Consider the following 22,351-nt stretch of genomic DNA (forward strand, 5'->3'; position numbering starts at 1 on the left):
AGTCCGAAATTAAAACTTGTCATTTCAGATTTTAAAAAATAAAAAAATAAATAATAATTAATACAATAATAAATTTATGTACATATATTTGTAAAAATCTGAAATGACAAGNTTTTTTAAATATTTTGTAAGAAGGGAAGAAAGAAAAATATTAACACTTGTCCTTTCAGATATTTTAACAAGTGTGTTGTTAAAATATATTGTGTTTTAAGACAAGTGTTTATATTTTTTTCTTTCCTTGCATCTTTAATTGTATTCTTATTACTCTAGTCCCTTTGTCTTTACCTAATAATTTTTAGACGTAATGAAGAAGTAATTGATACAAATCAATATAGGAATCGTGAATGAATTCATTATTGAGAACATCGATTAAGGGATATTGATAATAGTCACACGCTGTGCCAATATTTCTGGTGGTTTAACTTTCCTAAAATACTTTGTACCTTTCTAGACTTATTGGGAAATGTGGATGGAAAAGCCTGGCATGAATTTCAATGAACTTTGCTATCAGAGATAAATTGTTATTGAACTGAATAGAATATTTAAACAAATATTAGGATATTATAATGTGTAAAAGCTTTCCTCCATGTAATCAGGTATCAGCTAGAAACGTTTTTGCTACTCAGCGGAGCGAAATAATTCTTCCCCGTTTTGTCATATTAGTTTAAATGTCATGTTCTAGCTTTTCAAAGTTTTCATAATGGTTCACCTTGAAATGTATAATGAAATACTACGTATATAAATGGAATAGATGTTTAAATTGTTATAAAGCATATAAATTATTAATAGCTAAATATTTTTCAAACATAATTTTTATTTTATATGTATTTTTTAAAAATGAAAAAGAAAAAAGATAAGAATCCGTAAAATTATGTGTGAATAAACCTGTGTTTACTAGAAATACAAGGTGAAGCAAAGATGTTCGTGATCGATAAAATACAATCCGGATTCCCAACCTTTTTCCTTCTATTATTCTCTATTTTCTCTTTCTCTTTCTCTCTCGCTCCCTCTCACTCTCACTTTCACTCGTTATCTCTTTCTCCCTTCTTTTCTTACACTCTTTGATAGTATATCTTGTGCATATAAGTAGTTCATTTGAGGGCTTAGTTGTTATACTAAACCATCTCGTCTGATAGATCAGGCAAAACATTTGAACTGTACCCCGATTCCAAGAGAAACCATTACGCTCTCACTCACTCACTCACTCTCTCTCTCTCACTCACTCACTCTCTCTCTCCGGGTTCTGATAATCCCTTTCACTTACCTTCCCTATAACATTTACGTTTTAAAGCATATCTCACACTCTCTTCTTTTCCTTTTAGATAGATATATAGATAGAAATATTTTATTTTACTATTTTGTGCGCATGCTGAAACATATGTATAAAAGTATATACAACACGGAATTAAATGGGTCTGTCGTCGGAGATTGCTGTAAATTGTCAAACATAATTGGAAATTGAAAATTAAACATAAATCCATTAGTATGTGTGGTGATTAGTGACCGTTAGTCGATGATTATTCGGAAATCGTGAAATGCGGTCTGGCATGACTTAGGTTTCAGAAAACATTTTCTCTATCGTGCCAACGTTTCGATCTTTATTGAGATCTTCTTCAGGGCCTGGGATTTACAAACACGATAAATAAAATGTTTTTTTGAAACCTACATCACACCAGACCGCATCTCACGGTTTCCGAATAATGAATAAATCCATTAGGTTTCATAGTCTGATTGAAAAAATAAATTCTTTTCAATTAATTACTCTTTAAGTAACGTATTGATTGAAATAAAAACTCCCCGTGGCCGCTTCATAAGTCGCTGAGAATCGAATCCTGATTACACGACATTTGATAAATTGCAAAAAGGAGGGAAAATTCAAAGGTGGAGTTGAGATGGGAAGTTAGTGTCCGAGTGGATCGAAGTCACGATAGCTCAAGTGGTAAAGCAGCGGCGCATTTAGCCCAAGGTCGTGGGTTCGAATCCCGCTCATGACACTGACGTTTTTTTATCTCAACCAATAGTTTACTTAAGGAATTAAACATAAAACACTGGATATACAAGCATTAATTTAGGAACATAGAATGACTAGAAATAAATACACAGAAAAGTAATGAGTTTTTAGTCAATATGATTAACTTTTTTATGATTGTGGTATTTAATAAAGGAAAGGTTTATAAGAAATTAAAAATTAAATCCTTAGACTAAATATTATGTACACTTCCAGGCGTGGCGAGCATACCGTATGAGAGTCCGGGAATGAGAAGCATTCAACAGCTCGATTGGGCTCTTGAGAGAGTGAATGATCCGAGGTGCAATAGGCGAATCTTTCCTAAAATCGAACACTCAGCCAGGAAGTGAAGAACCGTCTCAATTGACCCTGAGTTGCAAAGAAAACAGATTCCATTTCTCCCTCTTATCCCATGAGCAGAGTTCAAATGGAGATCCTCGCAATGAAATTTAAGAAGCCAACGCAACTCAGATAGATTAAAACCGACGAAATTTCGTTCTTTTAAATTAAATATACTTCATGAATGAAATTGGACTTTAAACAACAAAAAATTTTCTGTTGATTGTGCTCGACGCATGCAATCTATGACGCTCTTTTGTAGCAGATAACAAAGGTGAAAAGAGCCATTTATCGAGGTTATCTGTCTTCTTTTTATCACCATTTCTATCTCTCTTCTTCATTTTCTATTTATATTTGCCAACCTTTTTCTTTTGCCTCTTTCTCGTTTTCTCCTCATTTCCCTTTTTCAATCCCTCACCCCTTCTTTTTTATTTACTCTTTATTTCCTTCTCTCTCAACACTTTCTTTTTCTTTCCACTTCCACATAAATTAAGTATATTTAAAAAAAACTGGATTCACTCTCTCTCTCACTCCCTTTCTCTCTCTCTCTCTCTCTCTCTCTCTCTCTCTCTCTCTCTATTTTTGGGATTCAGAATCCCTATAGAAATTTTTTCAACATTGAAAAAAAAAGTTAATTAAGGTTTTTAGTTGACATAAAAAAGTCAATGGTACGAGCGGGATTCGAAGGGGTTGAGATAGGAAGTTGGTGTCCGAGTGGATCGAGGTCACGATAGCTCAAGTGGAAGAGCAGCGGCGTATCTAGCCAAAGATCGTGGGTTCGAATCCCGCTCGTGCCATTGACTTATTTATCTCAACTAAAAACCTTAATTAATTATAATATATTAATTGGTCAAGCGGATCACGAAATTAGTGAATTTATTGAAAAAAAATTACTTGTCAATGTTCTGTCTACTAAAACGCTTATTTCAAGAACGGTTACAACTTTAGTATTAATCATAACTTATTAAAAACTTAACGTAGTTTTCAATGATATCAAAGGATTTGCCCAAAACGTTTTAGTTTTGGAGTTATCATTGTTTATGAGAAGCAAGGTCGTGAAATCTTAAAAACTCACAAAAAGTGGAATTACTTCGAAACATCTGAGATTCGGACCATAGTTAATTCGGCCTTTTTCGTTCCATTTTAAATGCAAAATAAACTGGCAAAATTTGTAACACGAGTAGCAGACCACCCTGTATTTGGAATAATAAATTATTTGATATATTGATATTTTTAAATAATTTTTAAGGACAATATAAAAATTAATTGTCAGGCAACAAACATAACTTTATGAACATGATAATGTTTGTTATCCCTATGTTAATATTGACGATTTAACGAGGCGAAAACATGAGGCGTCGAAGTCATGGTATTTAACATTCAAATTGACTCGGTTGCAAATTAATTGAAAATAAATATTAGCTCTTGACACATCACAATGCCAACGTTAACATTCATTTTAATAATAACCTCAACAAGACGAGAAAAGCCCATTTACAATTTTGAATATTGGCAGGAACATTAATTACAGTAATTAACGACCTATTGTAATATACTGCTTATCAGAAACCGGATCCCTTTGGCTGACGTGAGAGGAGAGAATAGAAACCGAGACATCCAGGTAAAGGTAATTTATTGTTCAAAACCGGCATTATTCAAGTTCATCTCAGAGAAGCAAAGTCAAGCATACCTTTCTATCCGATTTTCTGTAAGCGTCGTGTATCCTCCAGACGAGTTCCGGGCCCGCGGATGCACTCTGTTTACCGATTTCAAAGTGCTGTGTAATCGGATTGTGGTCGAGCACGTTCTGTGGGGCCCCACCGCCCCCTCCCACCCGCGACTTGAAATTTGAGAACATGGCCGTCGCCGGCATTACCACCTGGAACAAACAAAAAAAATTATTTCCAGTACTTTCCGAACAGACTGCACCGGTAACATTGATCAAATAAACAATGAAAATAAGTCATGATTAAATACTTTCATTTATCCTTCAATCAATTAATTATTCATTCTAAAATCTTGTTTGAGATAAATTAATTGAGCGAAAGATGTAACTTGGTCAATTGAACACGAAACTGTAAATGGATTAATTTTTAAAAAGTAAAAGAAGTATCACATCACGAAACAGCCTCCCGTGGACACTTCATTAGTCGCTGAGTATCCAATCCGATTGATTACACGACATTTGAAAGAGGCAAAAAGGGGAAAATTCGAACGGTTGTAAGTTGAGACGGTGAGTTGGTGTCCGAGAGGATGGAATTCACAATAGTTCAAGTAGTTAGAGGAGCGGCGTATTGACCGAAGGTCGTTGGTTCGAATCCCGCTCGTGACACTAACTTTTCATCTCAACCAAGACCTTAGAAAGAATAATTAATTGATTGAAAGGTGCAACTTGGTCAATTGACTACGAAAACGTAAATGAACTTTCAATTATTTTACTATACAAACTCAATGTACTGACAACTCGATGCAATGTAATTTAAAATAATTCCACCTACTTTATTATAACTTTATTTGTATATATTTCATATATTAATCAAAGTATCACGTTTTTTAACGTTTAATAATTGCGTCATTGTCTATAATAGTAAAAAAATTAACTTTCTAAGAAAATAAAGACGGACAGATAAAATTTGTATTAACTTTGTTTTAGATTTTTAATTAACATTTCAATAGCGCGTATCTCCTCCTCTTGCCTTTTAGATTTCGAAGACGCCTCCGCATACTTTTTACCAGTCTGGAAATATCTATTTGATTTATGAGGAAGTTAGTCCATTCTTCACGAAGATTCTTTTCAAGATCGTGGAGTGTATCAGGAAGTGATGGACGTGCGATTATTCGTCTTTTGAGGTTATCCCGTAAATGTTTGATGGGTTCTAGTCTGGAGAACAGACTGGGCAAGCTAAGACCTTCATATTATGCTGTTGAAGGTTCGTTTGTACTATGCGAGCGACAAGTGGACTGGCATTATCGTGCACTAGAATAGGATTGTTGCTGATTTCATCGAAGACAGACAATGGATGATGTTCCATAATTTCATCCACGTAGCGAGTCGCTGTCAAAGAACCTCCACGAACAACAACCAACTCTGTACGACTCACCGTTGAAATTCCCGCCCACATCATCAGATGTTGAAATTGTTGGCTCTGGGAAATATTGCAAGCTTCATTTTGCCTTCTCCACACTCTTTTCTGCCCATCTCGAGGTCGTAGAGCAAATCTACACTCATCTGTAAAAAGTCCAGCGGACCATTCGTCCAAAGACCAATGGCTGTGTTCTTGATAAAATGGAATTCTGTATGTTCGGGTCGATTCTGGTCTTCCTACAGGGCAAAAAGCAATCAGTCCATTTTGGTTTAATCTTCTTCGAGCAGTACGTTCAGAAATTTGGACACCTCGAACTTCCTGGAGCTGATGGATCGCTTGAAAAACATTAAGGTGCCGGTTGCGCAAAATTCTCAGTCAAAAAAATTGTCATCCTGTGGTTTTGTATCCATAGGGCGTCCATAACCGGTCGTTCTATGGTAGGAGTTTCATAAAAAGTGCCACACGAAGCGCAACATCATTATTGCTTCAGAATTCAAATAAGGCCGAATAAACATTTTAAATTTCGACCAAAGTAAACATTGAAATTTTTTTATCCTCTTTTGGATTAAGGATTAAGTGAGTTTACTTCTAATTGATAATCCAAATTGAAAACATACATAAACATTTATTTATTGGTAAAAACAATGCGACGAATTAAGGGCAGAATCGAAAAAATAAAAAAAATCAATTGAGTGGAATTGTTAACCTGCCAGTGTACTTGATAGCTGTTACGATGAACATGTACACTCTTTTTGAAGAAATTACTTTTAAAACCAATAATTTTTTTTCATTTTTTCCTATAAACCACCTTTCTTTATTTCAGACCTCACTACCACCCTCAAAGATTTGACCTTTTTCTCACTTTTACGTTCGGACATTAACATTATTTTCTTACATCCTCAGTAGTCCACCGTACAATCAACGGACTCTATCCCCATCTCACTCCCTTTTTTCATCATGTTTCTTTACATATTTTATATTTTTGCAGATGAACACAATTTATTATTATATTCTTAAAGTTATATTCTTAAATGATAAAAATTGGCCAACATTTCAAAAAAAATTCATTAATATCTGTGATACGACCTACTCTCGTAAGATAAACCATCAACACCCCCACCCATTGATAAATATTGTATAGACGCTTTAACGTGTGAATGTGAACGCAAGTACATCAGACAGACAGAATGAAAAATAAAAGACAGGTACAAAGAACGCATAAAACATGTTAGGAACAATATCGGAAAATCGAACTACCCTACTCAACTCACTGAGCACTCGCACGAACCCTCAACAATACAGGCAAACATGAAACCGCTTCATGTACAAAAATGACGGTTTGAATATTTCTTCATAATTGATCATGCAATGGAATTATAACTTCTGGAGTAAAATTTATTTTTCAATCATTCAAATTATTGCCGGAGGTTTCAAGTTGTTCTCCAGGCAGTTTTTTTTGCTATTGCAAAATATTATCAATTTATGCAAACTAAACGTTTAATAAATAAATTATTCGTATCAAGGATTTTTACTATGCCAACATTTTCCAAACTATGAAATATAAAATTTAAATAATTAATCTTTATGAAAGGTATTGGTTGAAATGAAAACGCTAGTGCGACGAGCGGGATTCGAACCCACGACCTTCAGCTCAGTACGCCGCTGCTCTACCACTTGAGCTATCGTGACTTCGATCCACTCGGACACAATCTCCCATCCATTTTTATAATGGAAATATAATGGATTTAACAAAATTTAAAAAAAAGTTTTAAGATCATAAATTTAACATGGAAAAGCAAAAACGATTTTCAAATTAATCCATATTTGCTTAGTGGTCATAATTGACTGTGCTAAGTATTCCAATTAATTATTCTTTTCATTTAAGGGTTTTGGTTGGGATGAAAATTTAGTGTCATGAGCGGGATTCGAACCCACGGCTTTCGGGTTAATACGCCTCCGCTCTAACAACTAAGAGCTATCGTGACTTTGATCTCCGCGGACACCAACTCCTCAACAACCTATAACCGTTCGAATTTTCCTTCTTTTTGCCATAATTTCATCTCAATCAATTTGATCTTTTCCGATCATTGTGGTCTATCTATTTTTAATGGCTCCCTCTCTTTTCCTTGTCTTCTCTTACCGTAGATAACTTCTGGACCAAAAACTAGGTGACGAAATGAGAAAAAACAGTGATATTTCGTTTATCCTAGGTTACATTAATTTAGTTACTAAAAGTCCTATTTTTAGAATAATGACAAACGAAAGTTTTTTTGATCTTTGGATAAATTTAACAGTAATATTAATACACAGGAAACAAACACGTTGAGCCCTGAAGAGGATCTCAATAAAGATCGAAACGGTGGCATGATAAAAAAACTTTTTTATAAACCCACGTCACACCAGACCGCATCTCACGATTTCCACGATCCAGATTGATACGAGCTATTGACGTTTTTATGAAATAAAAAACATAAACCTAAAATTTCAATAAATATTAAATAACAACATAAATGTAATTTTATAGGCTTATATAATTTGTTTCCAATACTGGCTTTTGTATATCAACCTCTACAGTTTGCTTCAAAACTATAAATCAATGAATTCATTATAAAATGAGGCGTTTTGATTTTTATATAAAAAATACTGTGCAATTTATAACCCTATTTTTCTGTATCATAATTTTAATGTTAAATAAAATTTATGAGCCCGAGTGTCATAATTTAAGAGCAATAACCTACTTAATCGCACAAAACTTGATAATCGAGATCAATGTAAGTAATCAAGTAAGTAAAAGAAGCAACTAGACAAACATCAAATATCAGATTACCATACCATGACTAATATCTAATGGCCAAGGCGCGAGGCATGAATAGTTAGCAGACTCAAGACAGTGTGTATAATGAGTACTATATAAAAAATGTTTCCAGCCATTTCGACAACACCCTAGTTTTCAAGGATCAACCTTATAAAAGCGACATGCAGGATGATTGTGAGGCTTAGGTCCAATCACAGTTAGTGTAAATATTACTTAAAAAAGATAAACCAGGTACAAGACAAAAAGCGCACGTGTGGTAGCATAGAATCACTGGAACATATAATCATGATGTGTCCTCTCTACGAAGAGAAATGTTGGAAGATGCTAAGTGCTATAAAAAACGTATTGGGAAATGGTAGGGTACTCAAATGTAATAAGCTCCTATTGTAGCGAGGTGATTTCTCCAGTAGAGGACATCTTCCAGAATATAAACAAAAGATTATGACTGTATCAAAATAAGCGTTGTAACAATAGCTGTAATTATTGTATTAATTAATTAATTTATTGTTATTGTTATTTATTTAATTATTTATTTAGGTATTGTTTTTTTAAATGTCATTTTGAACAAATTGTACATTACTATATGAAGTTGCATGTGGCTCTGGCAACCAGCTGATGCCAAAAAATAAATGTTCAAAAAGTAAGTAATGATTTTCTTACTGAATAAAATATCGCAATATTTCAGATGAATTTATTATTAGTTGGCTAATGGGGACTAACATAACTGATTTATTAGGTGAAGGAAAACGAATAGAATAAAATACATTTCTAGAACCGCATTACATAGTTTGTAAGATTAAAATTTACGTTCGGAAAACTGCCTTTTATCTAATATTTTGTTAAATTTTGCAATTTCAACCAAATCAATTGGAGTTCACTCAAATCAGTTAGTGTCATATGATGTTTTTATCTCAACCAAAACCTTAATTAAATGAACAGAATTTATTTGATCAAGCGGACCACGAAATAAAAAATAAATGTAATAAACGTAATAAAGTATACTTCACTAAAGCTCTCCGTGGCCATTTCATTTGTCGCCGAGAATCAAATAGATTACACGATATTTGAAAAATGGCAAAAAGGAGGGAAAATTCAAAAGGTGCGGTTGAGTTAGTTTCCGAGCGGATCGAGGTCATGATAGCTCAAGTGGTAGAGCAGCGGAGTATTTAGCCGAAGGTCCGTGGGTTCGAATCTCGCTTGTGACACTGTCTTTTTTATCTCAACAAAAACCTTAGTTAATAGAAAATAATTTATTTGGTCAAGCGGACCACAAAACATAATAAATTATAGATTATATAAGTTTGGGTTGAGGGGTGGATTTGAAAAAGTCTACGTGGGACATGGCCGAAAGAAGGTTGGGAAAAACTGGTCTAGGATATCCTTATTTTTGAACATATTAACGTTTCGAACCCTGAAAAATTTATGTTTTCAACTTTTTCTTTGTTCGTGTAAGTTTGCCCCCTCGAGAATGTGTGCACACAGAGACCATTCTTCATTTTCAAGTGGGCGTAACATGACCTTGGTGACGTGCTAAGGTAGAGCGTGGTATCGCATTACATCCAAGATTACAATAAAGATTTATTTTTTGTAAATTTTACGAGTTTTATAAATAGGTAAAATTTACGGCAGAATGTCTACCGGTCATTACCCGCCTTTCGCGGCTATTCGTGAGCGGCTATCTGATTGATGGAAAATACTGTTTTTCTCCTCGTCATCTCCCGAACTACGGTTTTAATATGTGTCGAGGTGGATTCGCTGAACAAGTCAAGCACCGTTCCTCGTTAGGCCGTTAACTGCGCGATGATTTAGTGGCTCGCGCGTGCCCAAACAACTTTAATATTACACCATTATTTAGGAACAAAGAGGTAATAGCTAAACTCCGCTTTGTGAATACGCAGGGTGATAAAGGCATGAGCTTTTAAGCGCATTCATTCATTGAAATTAATGAACAGTATGAATGTGTAAACCTTACTGAATGATATCGTAAAATATTTATTTCCATTCGGTATTTCCAATAACATTTTTTAGTATTATACCTTAACTGATTTTAATTAAGCAACAGGTTTTCTTATAACAAAAAATAAGCATCGTACAATATTTAATATATAACGATATTTCGACCTCCACCTTCAAGAAGGAAGAATTATAAGATTTAATATATAGTTTGAAATTTCTTTGAAGACCGACTCAATCCCAAAATTGCCAAGTGACACAAGACAATCTTTGGCAATGTTGCCAGGGTCGTCAAAGAAATTTGAAACCTCTATTAAAAAGTTAATCATATATTACGCAGGGTAGACGACCAAGACCCGAGGGGTTAAATGCCTGGGTTGACTTGTATCCCATCCCTAAAAGTTCCGGGACTTGGCAGCTCACTTGTCCTGCATATCTCTTGGAATTGTTCACAAACCCCAACCCCAAGATTTTGGACCATTTTATCTCGGGGAGTGATTTGGTGATGTCCTCTCCTTCAAAGATTTCAAATCTAGACCTAGCATACCTATCACACTCTGCGAGGTAGTGTCTTGCCGTTTCTTCTTTTATTTTGCAAAAACGGCAAAAAGGATGTGGTAGAATCCCCATTACGGAGAGATGTCTTCTCAAGGGGCAATGGCCCGTTAGGATACCTATCAGCCTCCTATTTCCCCTCATTGAGTTAGAGAATAACCATTTCGCTTCTTTTGGTTGAAGGTTGAAACTCCTTCAAGTGCCTATGTCCGGGGGACAGATTCCATTCTTTCAGGAATTGTTTCATGCCCCAGCAATTAATACTCTCTTTCGCTGTGCTTATAGAGTGGGGTAATACCGGTTGTGGCCCGACAAACGCGGTATTTGAGCCTTCTTTGGCCAGGCTGTCCGCCTCTTATGAGCAGGTATCCATATGAGGATTACCCTATTCTCGTACCTGGTAGTAATCCTATTAATAAGTTCAACGGTTTCCTCTACCAGTCTAGATGTTGATAACTCTTTTTGTAATGACTTAAGACTGGCCTGACTGTCGGAAAAAATTCTAATATTTTTTCCCTTAATCTTGTTTTCCATGAGTGTTCTGCAGCAATCATTGATGGCCCAGACTTCCGCCTGAAAGACTGAGGTGTTATTACCAAGCGGGGAGGAGATGCTGATCCTTAATTTAGGTATATGTATTCCAGCACCGCTTCCATCGTCCTTAATGAGTGAGCCATCGGTGAAGCAATCTAGGCTACGATGGTCATCATCCGCACTATAGTTGTAATCACATGGAGTAACTACCTGAACGTGCTTTTTCCCTAAAGGTGTTTTTACCTTTTTATCGCTAACGCTTAGAAGTTGGACCTTACTCAATAGTTGTGAGATTTTCGAGTGACCTATTTTCCCTTATGGTTCCAGCTGCCTTCACTAATTAATCTATAGCAGCTGGTTAGCGCTCTTATCTTAACCTCTATGTGTAGAGGTGTAGTATTGATTATAATTTCAAGTGCTAGAGTGGGTGTAGTGTGAAATGCTCCCGCCTTTTCATTGCCATGGTGTCCTTTATGTGCTGGTATCCAAATAAATCTCACCTTATTCTCAAACCTGGAAGAGATTCTATTGATAAGATGTACAGTTTCCTCCACCAGTCTAGATGTTGACAAATTTTTTTATAATGACCTAAGACTAGCTTGACTGTCAGAAAAAATTGTCATATCTTTTCTCTTAATTTTATTTTCCATAAGTGTTCTACAAAACACATTAATGGCCCAGATTTCCGCCTGAAAAGGATGTGTTATTGCCAAGAGGGGAGGAGATGCTGATTAAAAACTTAATCATACCAATTTTCAGACACTTTGAAAATTGTTTTGTTCTGATCACGATCAAAAACAGGTCTTCGGATATAATAATTTTTTTTCATTTCACGCCATACCGAAATCCAGATTATTCATAACTAAAACGGTATTCGATACATCTAACATTTCAAACAATATTGTTAAATAACAAAAAAAACATATCAGTAAAATATCTAGCACGTTGCAAATGGGAATATTTAAATTTTAAAAGTTAATTAATGATCATATTGTACACAGTAGGATTTACTTTTGTTAAATTTTTAGTTATTTTATTTGTATCCTGTACATATGTAATGTTTAAATGTCATTGCAAAATGATCATAGCACTAACACTAATGGCACAGCAGCAACTTGGAGGAAATAAGCAATGAGAAACCAGCCAATGCTGGTACTCAGGGTGAGGGATTAAGCGCAAGGAGAACGTGACGGGTTCTTGGGATCGTGTACAATTTGTAGAGAGAGCTCGTGCAATGGGGTTGGCATGGTATGGTAAAAAGGATACTAGGAAGCCGGGTTTGTGCTCCCCAGGCACTGCAGCCTTCTGGCATATTGGACCTTCCTAATTCTATAGTTCAGTGGAATAGACTCAATCCTCCTTAGAACTATCAGGTCACTGAGTGTCGCTGCTACAACATGGGGTTAGTATGGATCGAGAGGATGGTGTGAAACTTTTGAAATCGGAAACGGATCAGTTTGTTGGTAAAAGGATTGTTGAGGTCGGTGTGGATAATAAGTTTAGTGACGTAGTAAGGAACTTTAACTGTCCGAGGACTTTTGATGGAAAGGCTTGGATGCGCTAGATGTTGGATGGCTTGGCAGAAACACACAATTCCTCTCCATATATCCAAAGAGGTCGCAGTAAATTTTTATTAGTTTAGTTTTGAAGGTCAAGGCAGATTTTAGTCCTAGAAATTTCTTTGAGTTGTTGTCTCTTAAGACTTATGTGGGGATTCCACTTCAGTCTGCTGTCAAGACATAGTCCAAGGTGATTGATTTGAGAGGAAACTGGTATCTCATTTTTGTTGATTAACAATGGAGGGCAAGGCTGTTTTCTCAATGTGAATGTACATTGAGTACATAATTCCTAATTCAGCCTTGTCCTCCATTTTGTTTTCACTTGTATTCACTAACTCAAGGTGCTCTTGGACCTAGGACGTAGCTTGGGTAGGATTCAAGGAAGAAGCCAAACCTCGGCTTCGTCCTCGCAGGTGGTGCTTACGTTGCTAGGGTGTAGAGGTAGGTCAGCCGTAAATTAGATAAATGATGGGACCAACAATTCTTCCTTGTTAGACGGCGGCTTTTATCAGTCTGACTTCCGAGAACTCGTTGCCACACCTCACTCTGAAGCAGCGGATTATACTTTAAAAAATATTTTAATAGAGCCTGATATGTATTAATTAAGTTTTTATAATAAAGTCAAAATTCCTGTACATTCGAGATTTCTTGGAAAAATTCTGCACGAAAAATTCAAAAAAAAATGTTAACATTTGGAACTGTTTTAAAATGTAAGATTGATAACTGTTGATAACTTCAAACTCTTAAAGCTTTGCAAATTCCTCAAAAGTTATACCCACATTTCTGGATTGCGCTTCTGGTAGGCCCAAAAATTTTGCATTTTGTTGAAAAAACCTGGTGTCGATGAAGGAGGGCACGTTCAATTTTTCAGAAAATCCGTCTGGCTCTTGAGTTTCGTGTCAGTTTTTTAATGTTCAATTCAATCAGTATGCTTTTCGTTATTAGGTGACAACTTCTTCAGGTTGGTGATTTAAATTATGTCCTTGTTTTCTAATGACACCCTAAAAAGTGAAATAACCAGTTTCCCTCAGCCTCTGATGAAATCGTTGAAAGGTGCAATCTGCTAGAATGTCTCAATCTGGAAAACGAGATAGGTATTCTCTCCTTGCAGCAGTAGCAATACCGTTTCAGTAATCGTAAATGAAATGCATATCAGCAAGATTTGCACTAAGATGACATAATTTAAATCCCCAACCTGAGGAAGTTGTCAGCTGATAACATAAAGCAAACTGATTTAATTGAACATTAAAGAACTGACACGAAACTCAAGAAGCCAGACGGATTTCCTGGAAAAATTGAACATTCACCTATTCATCGACTTCATTTTTTTCCACAAAATGCAAAATTTCTGGCCATCCATAAGCGCAAACCAAAAAGGTTGGTATACCGCTGGAAGCTTAATTCACTTATCCGCTTTTAGATGTGACTAATGAAGTTTCACATTTCATTCTCGACTATAGCTGCCAAGCTGTATTGTTATACCAAATTAACCTGTCGTATCCCGTAATTAATCACATACGAAACGATTCATCAGCAAGGCTGCTCTAGAAGATTTACACGTGCCTTATCTTACATTCTTAACGGTTTAACAACCTTCTAATATCACTTAATTATCGAACGGGTAAATTTTTATTATTTGTTAAATTATTCCTTTTTTTATTAGATTACTTTGAATTAATGATTTTTTTACATTAGATTCCTTGAACTTTGTTTGTTTTCCAGATGTTCTTTGCACTTTCCATATCAACCTTTGTACAAATAAAGTAATTGCTGGATGTAAGAAGGATTAACGATCAACTACTCGCTAGGTGTCGAACGAGAAACCAAACCACTTCACAATATTCCTTTCTTATTATTTTCATTTAAAAAGGCATGGGTTATGCTGGGATTTGAACCCAGAACAGTTAATGTTAATTCGGACGGTATATCCAGCACTGTATTATAAACAGGATTTCAAATCTATCCTTAAATTAATTACGGATTTCAGTTGAGATAAAAAAAGTCACTGGCACGAGCGGGATTCGAACCCACAATCTTCGGCTTGATACGCCGCTGCTCTACCACTTGAGATATCGTGTCCTCTATCCTCTATCCTTTAACAATAACTATTTCATTTTTTGAACTATTTTGTTGCTATCTTCATCTTTTGTATCTTTAACTGTTATATACGTACATAACACATTCAACCTAAAATGGAAACAGCTAGAGAAAATATTTTCAATTTTTTTTATTGACAGCTGCTTTCACAGTCAGGCCCACTCATTTAAAAGCTCTGTGGGCTCGATGTTTGGTTTATTATAAATTTTTACGGAGTGCCTACTCAAAAAAACTTCCATAAAAATATTTTATATATATGTGTAGAGATTAGTGACCGTTAATCAATAGTTATTCAGATATCGTGAGATGCGGTCGGGTGTGATGCAGGTTTCAGAAAAACATTTTCTTTATCGTGCCAACGTTTCGATCTTTTATTGAGATCATCTTCAGGGCTCAAAGTGTTTGTCTTCTGTGTGCCATCCTTGCGTGTCGTGTTGAGAGTGCCCACTCTTTTTGCCCTAAAGATGATCTCAATAAAAGATCGAAACGGTGGTACGATAAAGAAAATGTTTTTCTGAAACCTACATCACACCCGACCACATCTCACGATATCTGAATAACTAATTTTATATATAGTATATTCAAATTGCCTTCATATAGAAATTGTCCTACCTCCGTACAAAATAAGAAACAAAGCTGACATTTGTAATTATGCATAATTATTAGGCCAATCATTTTGTCATTATTTAAAAATATGTTAGATTAAAAGATAAAAGTTAAAAAAAAAAAATTGGGTGCTCATTATAAGGTCTGTAATCTGTTCTTCAACAGGCAGTATGGTATTCGTGTAAATTATGCTTTGTAATTTCAATTAATTTTTTTATGTAGGGTCTTGGTTGAGATAAAAATGTCAGTGTCACGAGCGGGATTCGAAGATTCCGAGAGGATCGAAGTCATGATAGCTCAAGGGGTAGAAAAGCGGCGTATTTAGCCGAAGGTCGAGGGTTCGATTCCTCCTCGTCACACTGACTTTTTTATTTCAACGAAGACCTTACATAAAAAGAATATTTAATTGAAAGAAATAACTTGGTCAATTGACCAGCAAAACATAGATGGATTAATATTTAATAAGTAAAAGAAGTATCACTCCACTTACAGCTCCCCGTGGCCACTTCGCAAGTGGTTGAGAATCGAATCCTAATTACATGACATTTGAAAATGGCAAAAAGTGGGAAAATTCGAATGGTTGTGGGTTGAGATGGAGAGTTAGTGTCCGAAAGGATCGAAATCAAGACAGCTCAAGTGGTAGAGCGGCGGCGTATTCAGCCGAAGCCTTGGGTTCGAATCCCCCTCGTCACACTGACTTTTTTATCTCAACAAAGACCTTACATAAAAAGAATGTTTAATTAAAAGAAGTAACTTGGTCAATTGACTAGTAAAACATAGATGGATTAATATTTAATAAGTAAAAGAAGTATCACTCCACTTACAGCTCCCCGTGGCCACTTCACAAGTGGCTGACAATCGAATCCTGATTACATGACATTTGAAAATGGCCAAAGTGCAAAAATTCGAACGTTTGTGGGTTGAGATGGAGAGTTAGTGTCCGAAAGGATCGAAATCAAGACAGCTCAAGTGGTAGAGCGGCGGAGTATTTAGCCGAAGGTCGTGAGTTCGAATCCCGCTCTTGACACTAACTTTTTTATCTCAACCAAGACCTTACATAGAAAGAATAATTAATTGAAAAAGGTACTTGGTTAATTGACTGCTGAAACATAAATGGATTAATACTTTTTAATATTTTAAGAAGAGCTTTATGCAATGGGTTTGTTTTTATTAAAACGTTAGTTTTCGTTTTAAATCCACTTCTAACGATAAAAGTAAAACATGATTTTCAGATAACTCTTTTCCGGTTTATTTTTTAACAATTAGAAGGCGTTTTACAAATAAATGAATGATATAGGTGTACAATTCTCGTACATAACTCGGAAAAAATTATTTCAGTGGGCTTGAGCAGAATAAACCAAATATCATTGTATTGACTTGTTACGGCCTCTGAAGAATAAGTGAAGCCATGCGAGGTGAAGGGAATGGGCCACTTTAAGCTTGTTCCACGAGTTCCGATAACCGCTTGTGAAAGTGTCCCTGAGGTATATTGTATTTCAGCTAGTAAACCTTCCGTGTCGTTATTCTTCAATAATCATGTTTTTACTTGTACATTAATTTCGAGATTTTGATGCAATTCAAAGGTAATTATTACCATTTTTAATATGAGACGATAAATTATGACAAACTTTGATTTAGTGAATTTTTGTTTTTCGGTTTGTCGATATTATGTTATATTATGGTACAACAGCAACAGAGATGTACAAATAACTTTGTTGTCTTTATGAATTTTACGTTATTAGAAATTTCGTTCATGTCCCAAATTGCGAAGCACATCGGTTGCTGAGTGAAAAAATAGTAGTAGATTGAAGTAGAAGTGACACGATGGAGGGTAAAGGCTATTTGCGAGGATTTAATTTCGTTCAGATTGATCTTCCATTTCCAGACATGATCTTCAAATAACTTCAAGTTAGTTTATAGAGGTTTCTATAAACAACAACTGGGTCTGAGCAGGAAGAATTGTTGTATCGTCATATGGTGTGTAACTCATTAGTAACCACTGCCAGATGTGTATTTGGGGAAAGGATGTTTCCATTCGTACTTGAAGAAACTTTAGTGTTTCCAAAGCTCTCGACCAGCATTCATCAGTTCAAAGCTGTACTTTTTTCCACCTCCCTGAAATACTATTTAATGTTAAAAAGATGGCGCCTAAAGGAGGTTGTAAGGATCGAGTTTAAGAGGATTTTTGAAGAAACGTTGGATATAATTACGAAAATGTTACCTATGACATCTGCATATTTGGTAAATACCATATTTAGATTGAAAAGAATGACTGCAGTGTATGCTGAATAGGAGAAGAGCCCAGGATGCCTTGCGATTATTTATCACTTTTTGAGGTTATGTTCAATGGTTAAAATGATGTCGTTCTATCCATGTAAATGATAGGATAGAATGATTATTCTGTTCTAAAGGGTGAGAACTTTCAACATCCTTTAATTTGCACGCATCGCACAAAACAGATAAGCCGAAATGGCGTAGGGAGTTACTTAGAGTTTTGAGATTTTGGAAAAAGTAGTGTATTCAATAATTTCTATTAGATCGGGAGGTATGTCAAAAGAATACATCATGGTCGAGTTAACTACCACCTGAAAAAATTTGACTATTATGAAGTGATTCATATCGATTATCCTGAATAAGAAAGAAAATTCATTTTCGACCTATTTTAAGGTCATCATCGCGGCAAAACAATCTTAATTATGTGTGGTGATAGTGACCGTTAATTGATATTTATTGAGAAATTGTGAGATGCGGTCCGGTGTGATGTAGGTTTCAGAAAAACATTTTCTTTATCGTGCCAACGTTTCGATCTTTATTGAGATCATCTTCAGGGCCTGGGATTTACAAACATTGTTGACATATAACAATTACATTTTGGATGTGGAAAAGTGAATTTATACAATGCAAAATATATTTTTTATATATTCAATCAAAGTATTTTTACTCACTCAAAGTTTTTTCTTCTGTGTAATTGTGCCATTCTTGGGTGTCGTGTCGAGAGTGCCAGTGAGATTTGGCTATTTTGTGTTTATATACGTTGGATTTTGAAGGGGTGGGGAAGGATGTCGGTATAGAAAAAACATATTTGTATAAGCCGTCGGCTTCTTTGAGGTGAAAAGAGTCGACGGAGGGAAAAAATGTTTCGGCCACATTATCCTTTCAGGATTATATAGAAATGGATAAATAGGAAAAACACTTTGAGTGAGTAGAAATACTTTGATTGAATATATAAAAAAATATATTTTGCATTGCATAAATTCACTTTTCCACATCCAAAATTTAATTGTTATATGTAAACAATGTTTGTAAATTCCAGGCCTTGAAGATGATCTCAATAAAGATCGAAACGTTGGCACGATAAATAAAATGTTTTTCTGAAACCTACATCACACCAGACCGCATCTCACGATTTCTAAATAAATCTTAATTATTTTTACAGATTGACATATTTATGCTTTTTTACAGGCAATCTCAAACTTCCTTGAAGACCGACTAAGTCCCAACTTGCCAAGGACTGAATCATACTTATACGCATGTTGCAGTCGTAGAAACATGTGCACGTGGAAAATAAACATCAAATACCAACTTCAATAAAATTATGACTGTCATGCAGGTCCTAAGCATTTTGAACCCTATGGGAAAGTGCCAAAATACCTTAAAAAATCTGGCTCGATAAGAATCCTAATGCTATATTGGTCGCATGTCATGGGGACTGTCAGGCAACGAAGTACCAGACCTAGTAGCTAAAACAGAAGCTTATGGAACAACACATAAGCTTCTAATTTATTGTAAAGAAACTGCAGTCACATTAAAAAAACAAAAACAATTGGAATGTTGTGGAATTAATGTAAATACCGACATGAGTCAAACAAAGAGATATATTATATGCACTGACGTACAATAGGTAGCGAAAGATTTGTAACTGTGAAAAGCACTAATTTATGCCCCACAATGAGAATAATTCTGTACTGAAAAACTGAAACCAAAATCGTACAGAAAAACTTTTATGGCTCTCTTCAATATGGCCCAGTCAGCATTAAACACATCGAAGGAGGCCAAACTAGAACGATGTGCGCAGGCAGGTGTCAACACACTGCGCCAAAATTGGTCGGCTTTGTAATTTCCAAACAGGCTTCTGTCAATAACGTGTAAATAGCAATTATACAATCTAAACATATACAAAGCTGCAAAAACGATTTCCTCGACCTTCTCTGATATCCACCACGGCAAGGAAAAGTAAGGAACTATAGGCCATTGAGGCCAAGCTGTTACAAGATTGGTTGGAAACAGGGTTGGACTATCTATTGTCCCAGTGTGGGAAACCAAATCCTTCGCCATGGTTTAGGTGAGCTGTAAAGTTTGAAAATAGACGAAAGTTTAAGTCACATAAGGGGGAAATTCTAACAAGAAAAAAAAATGGAAAAAGATTCAGGCCCATAAATAAAGAGATTTAATTTCAGGAAATATTTTGTTGATGTACGTTAACGCCAAGAATATTTCTTTTATTTTCCTCTCTAAAACTTGATCCCTCTATCCTCTCCTCGTCCTTCTTTTTACCAGTTCTGCGTGTCTGCGATAACGTTCAACAGTGCAAATCTTTCTCTCACGATTTCTCTGCAACCTCTCACATTATTTACAACATTTCAGTTTATTTATTTCCCCAATTTAGGCGTTTTATTTTCATCTAATTTAAAATTATGAGTGAGTTATAATTAGTACTAAATTCTTCACTTTCAATAACTTTTCTTTGTACATAATTTGAACGTTGTCATAGGAGAAAAAACTGTCACAACAATGTATTCATTTTCACATCAACAAAAAAACCCAGCATAATATTTTGTTTTCATAATCGTGTAATGTATTCATTCTTTTTTCCTTGACACTTATACAAGTCGATTTTCAGGATGTAAATAAACGAATGTTTGCAATTAACAAAAAGATTAAATTTTAACGAACAAATTTACAGGTAATTCAATTGAAAAAAATTTTAATTATGAAGCATATATGTAATCAGTAACAAAACAACATTTTACCTTCTATACGTTTCGTTTTTATGTTTTACAATGGCAATTTATTTAGGCATAACATTCTGCAACAAAAGAAAACTCTGTCAGACCAGTGTTTCTAATAGGACTTTTATTAATGAATCTTAATTAATTAAAGATATGTATAATTTTAATAATTCTACAATTAGTAATTTTTTGGTTGATTTTAAAGGCAGTACAATGCTGGAACATTAAATAACATTTATTATAAAATTCTTTAACAATTTTTTATGAGTTGATTAAAGTTTGCAGGCTAACTTGTTATTTCTAATCAATTGTACCCCGCTCAGCGGTTTTCATTTTTGTTTTTTGCCCAAAATTTGCAGTAATTATAAAAAATTCTACGATTTTGTGTTATACGACCGTTGTTGCAAGGGCATTCAGCATGAAAAGGCAAGACAGAGAATGGCTTTAAGAGGAGACTAAGGGCTTAGGATAACCACAGCCTCTCTATATAGATGAATCAAATACAGGAGATCTCGTAAAAGATATGCCAATGGGTTGAAGAAGGCCAGGTGAAGCGGGGATCACACTTACCCGACGCAACGCTATGTGACGCTACCCGATGCTACCCGACGCCTTGCCACGTTTTGATAGGGTGTGCACATCTATGCGACGTCAAACGCACGCCACGTACAGTCAAACATCATTTATCACGAATCAGTATCACAATCGCAATGCCTCTTTTGTTCTGAATGTATTATTTTGAGCACAACCATGTAATAAAGTATTAGTTAAATTTTATGAGCACAATCGTATAATAAATTTTTAGTTAAATTTTATTTTATTTTATTTATTTACAGTCCAAACAGGTCAGTTACCCTAGCATAGGACAGTCAAGCAACACAACAAAACAATCATTATGATATAAAATACTAAAAAAGGATATAAAAATAATAGCAGTAAAACTTACAGCCAAGAAGCGCTTACACTTTTAACAAAAAATCAATATTATAAATAACACAACAAAAGTAATAAATAAACCCTCAATTACATTTTAAAGCACGTTTAATTTTTTTTTTTAAAGATCTGAAAAGACGAGGACAAGGGGTCCGCATTGATAGCGAATTTATTTAAGTAATGCACAGCTGTGGAGATTGATGAAGACTGTAACCCGCATTTGGTCCTGTGCCGCGAAGTACCAAACAATTCATGGGTTCGTAGTTGACGCTGGGGAACCTTAAAGCCAATACAAGATAATATCTCCGGGGAATCGATAAAAATATTTAGGATCTTCCACAGAAACACAACGGAAGCCAAAACTCTTCTATCCTCTAGGGAATCCAGGCCTACGAGAGAAAGCCTGGCTTCAAAGGAGCAATGATGGTAGTTCCTGTGATTGCTTAATTTGTAATACAGGTATTTCGTGGCCTTTCTCTGTACCCTTTCTATCATGTAAGACCCGTCTAAAGAACTCGGCGACCGAATAACACTGGCATACTCTAGGTGACTGCGCACCAGAGATTGATAGAGTAATTACATTGCAAAAGGGTTCTTAAAGTCAGCAGTTTGCCTGAGTACAAATCCTAAATTTTTAAAGGATCTATTTCTAATGGCATGGATTTGGTCCCGAAAATCACAATTCGTATTAAAAATAACCCCGAGATCCGAGATAATATCTACCTCGTCAATGCGATAATCTTCGATACCATAAACGAATTGGTCGTAATCGTGAATTATTTTTTTCTTCCTGAACTTCAAAATCTTACATTTATTTTCGTTTAATTTCAAATTATTACGCTTACACCAAAGCCAAA

The 22,351-nt window shown here is 35.2% G+C and overlaps 1 protein-coding gene across 2 annotated transcripts in view; it reads right to left on the reverse strand.

Moving 5' to 3' along the window:
- LOC106673401 (SCY1-like protein 2) overlaps positions 1–22,351 on the reverse strand; it is a 456,897-nt gene that overhangs the window by 395,680 nt on the left and 38,866 nt on the right. For both annotated transcript variants that reach the window (XM_024229052.1, XM_024229051.1), the window contains exon 2: positions 4,038–4,226. In XM_024229052.1, coding sequence (XP_024084820.1) covers positions 4,038–4,220 — 183 coding nt within the window. In that variant the 5' untranslated portion in view covers positions 4,221–4,226. The remainder of the gene's footprint in view (positions 1–4,037; positions 4,227–22,351) is intronic.

The sequence above is a fragment of the Cimex lectularius genome, unplaced genomic scaffold (genome assembly GCF_000648675.2).
Source record: "Cimex lectularius strain Harlan isolate CLEC.00 unplaced genomic scaffold, Clec_2.1 scaffold123, whole genome shotgun sequence".
Taxonomy (NCBI): Eukaryota; Metazoa; Arthropoda; class Insecta; order Hemiptera; family Cimicidae; genus Cimex; species Cimex lectularius.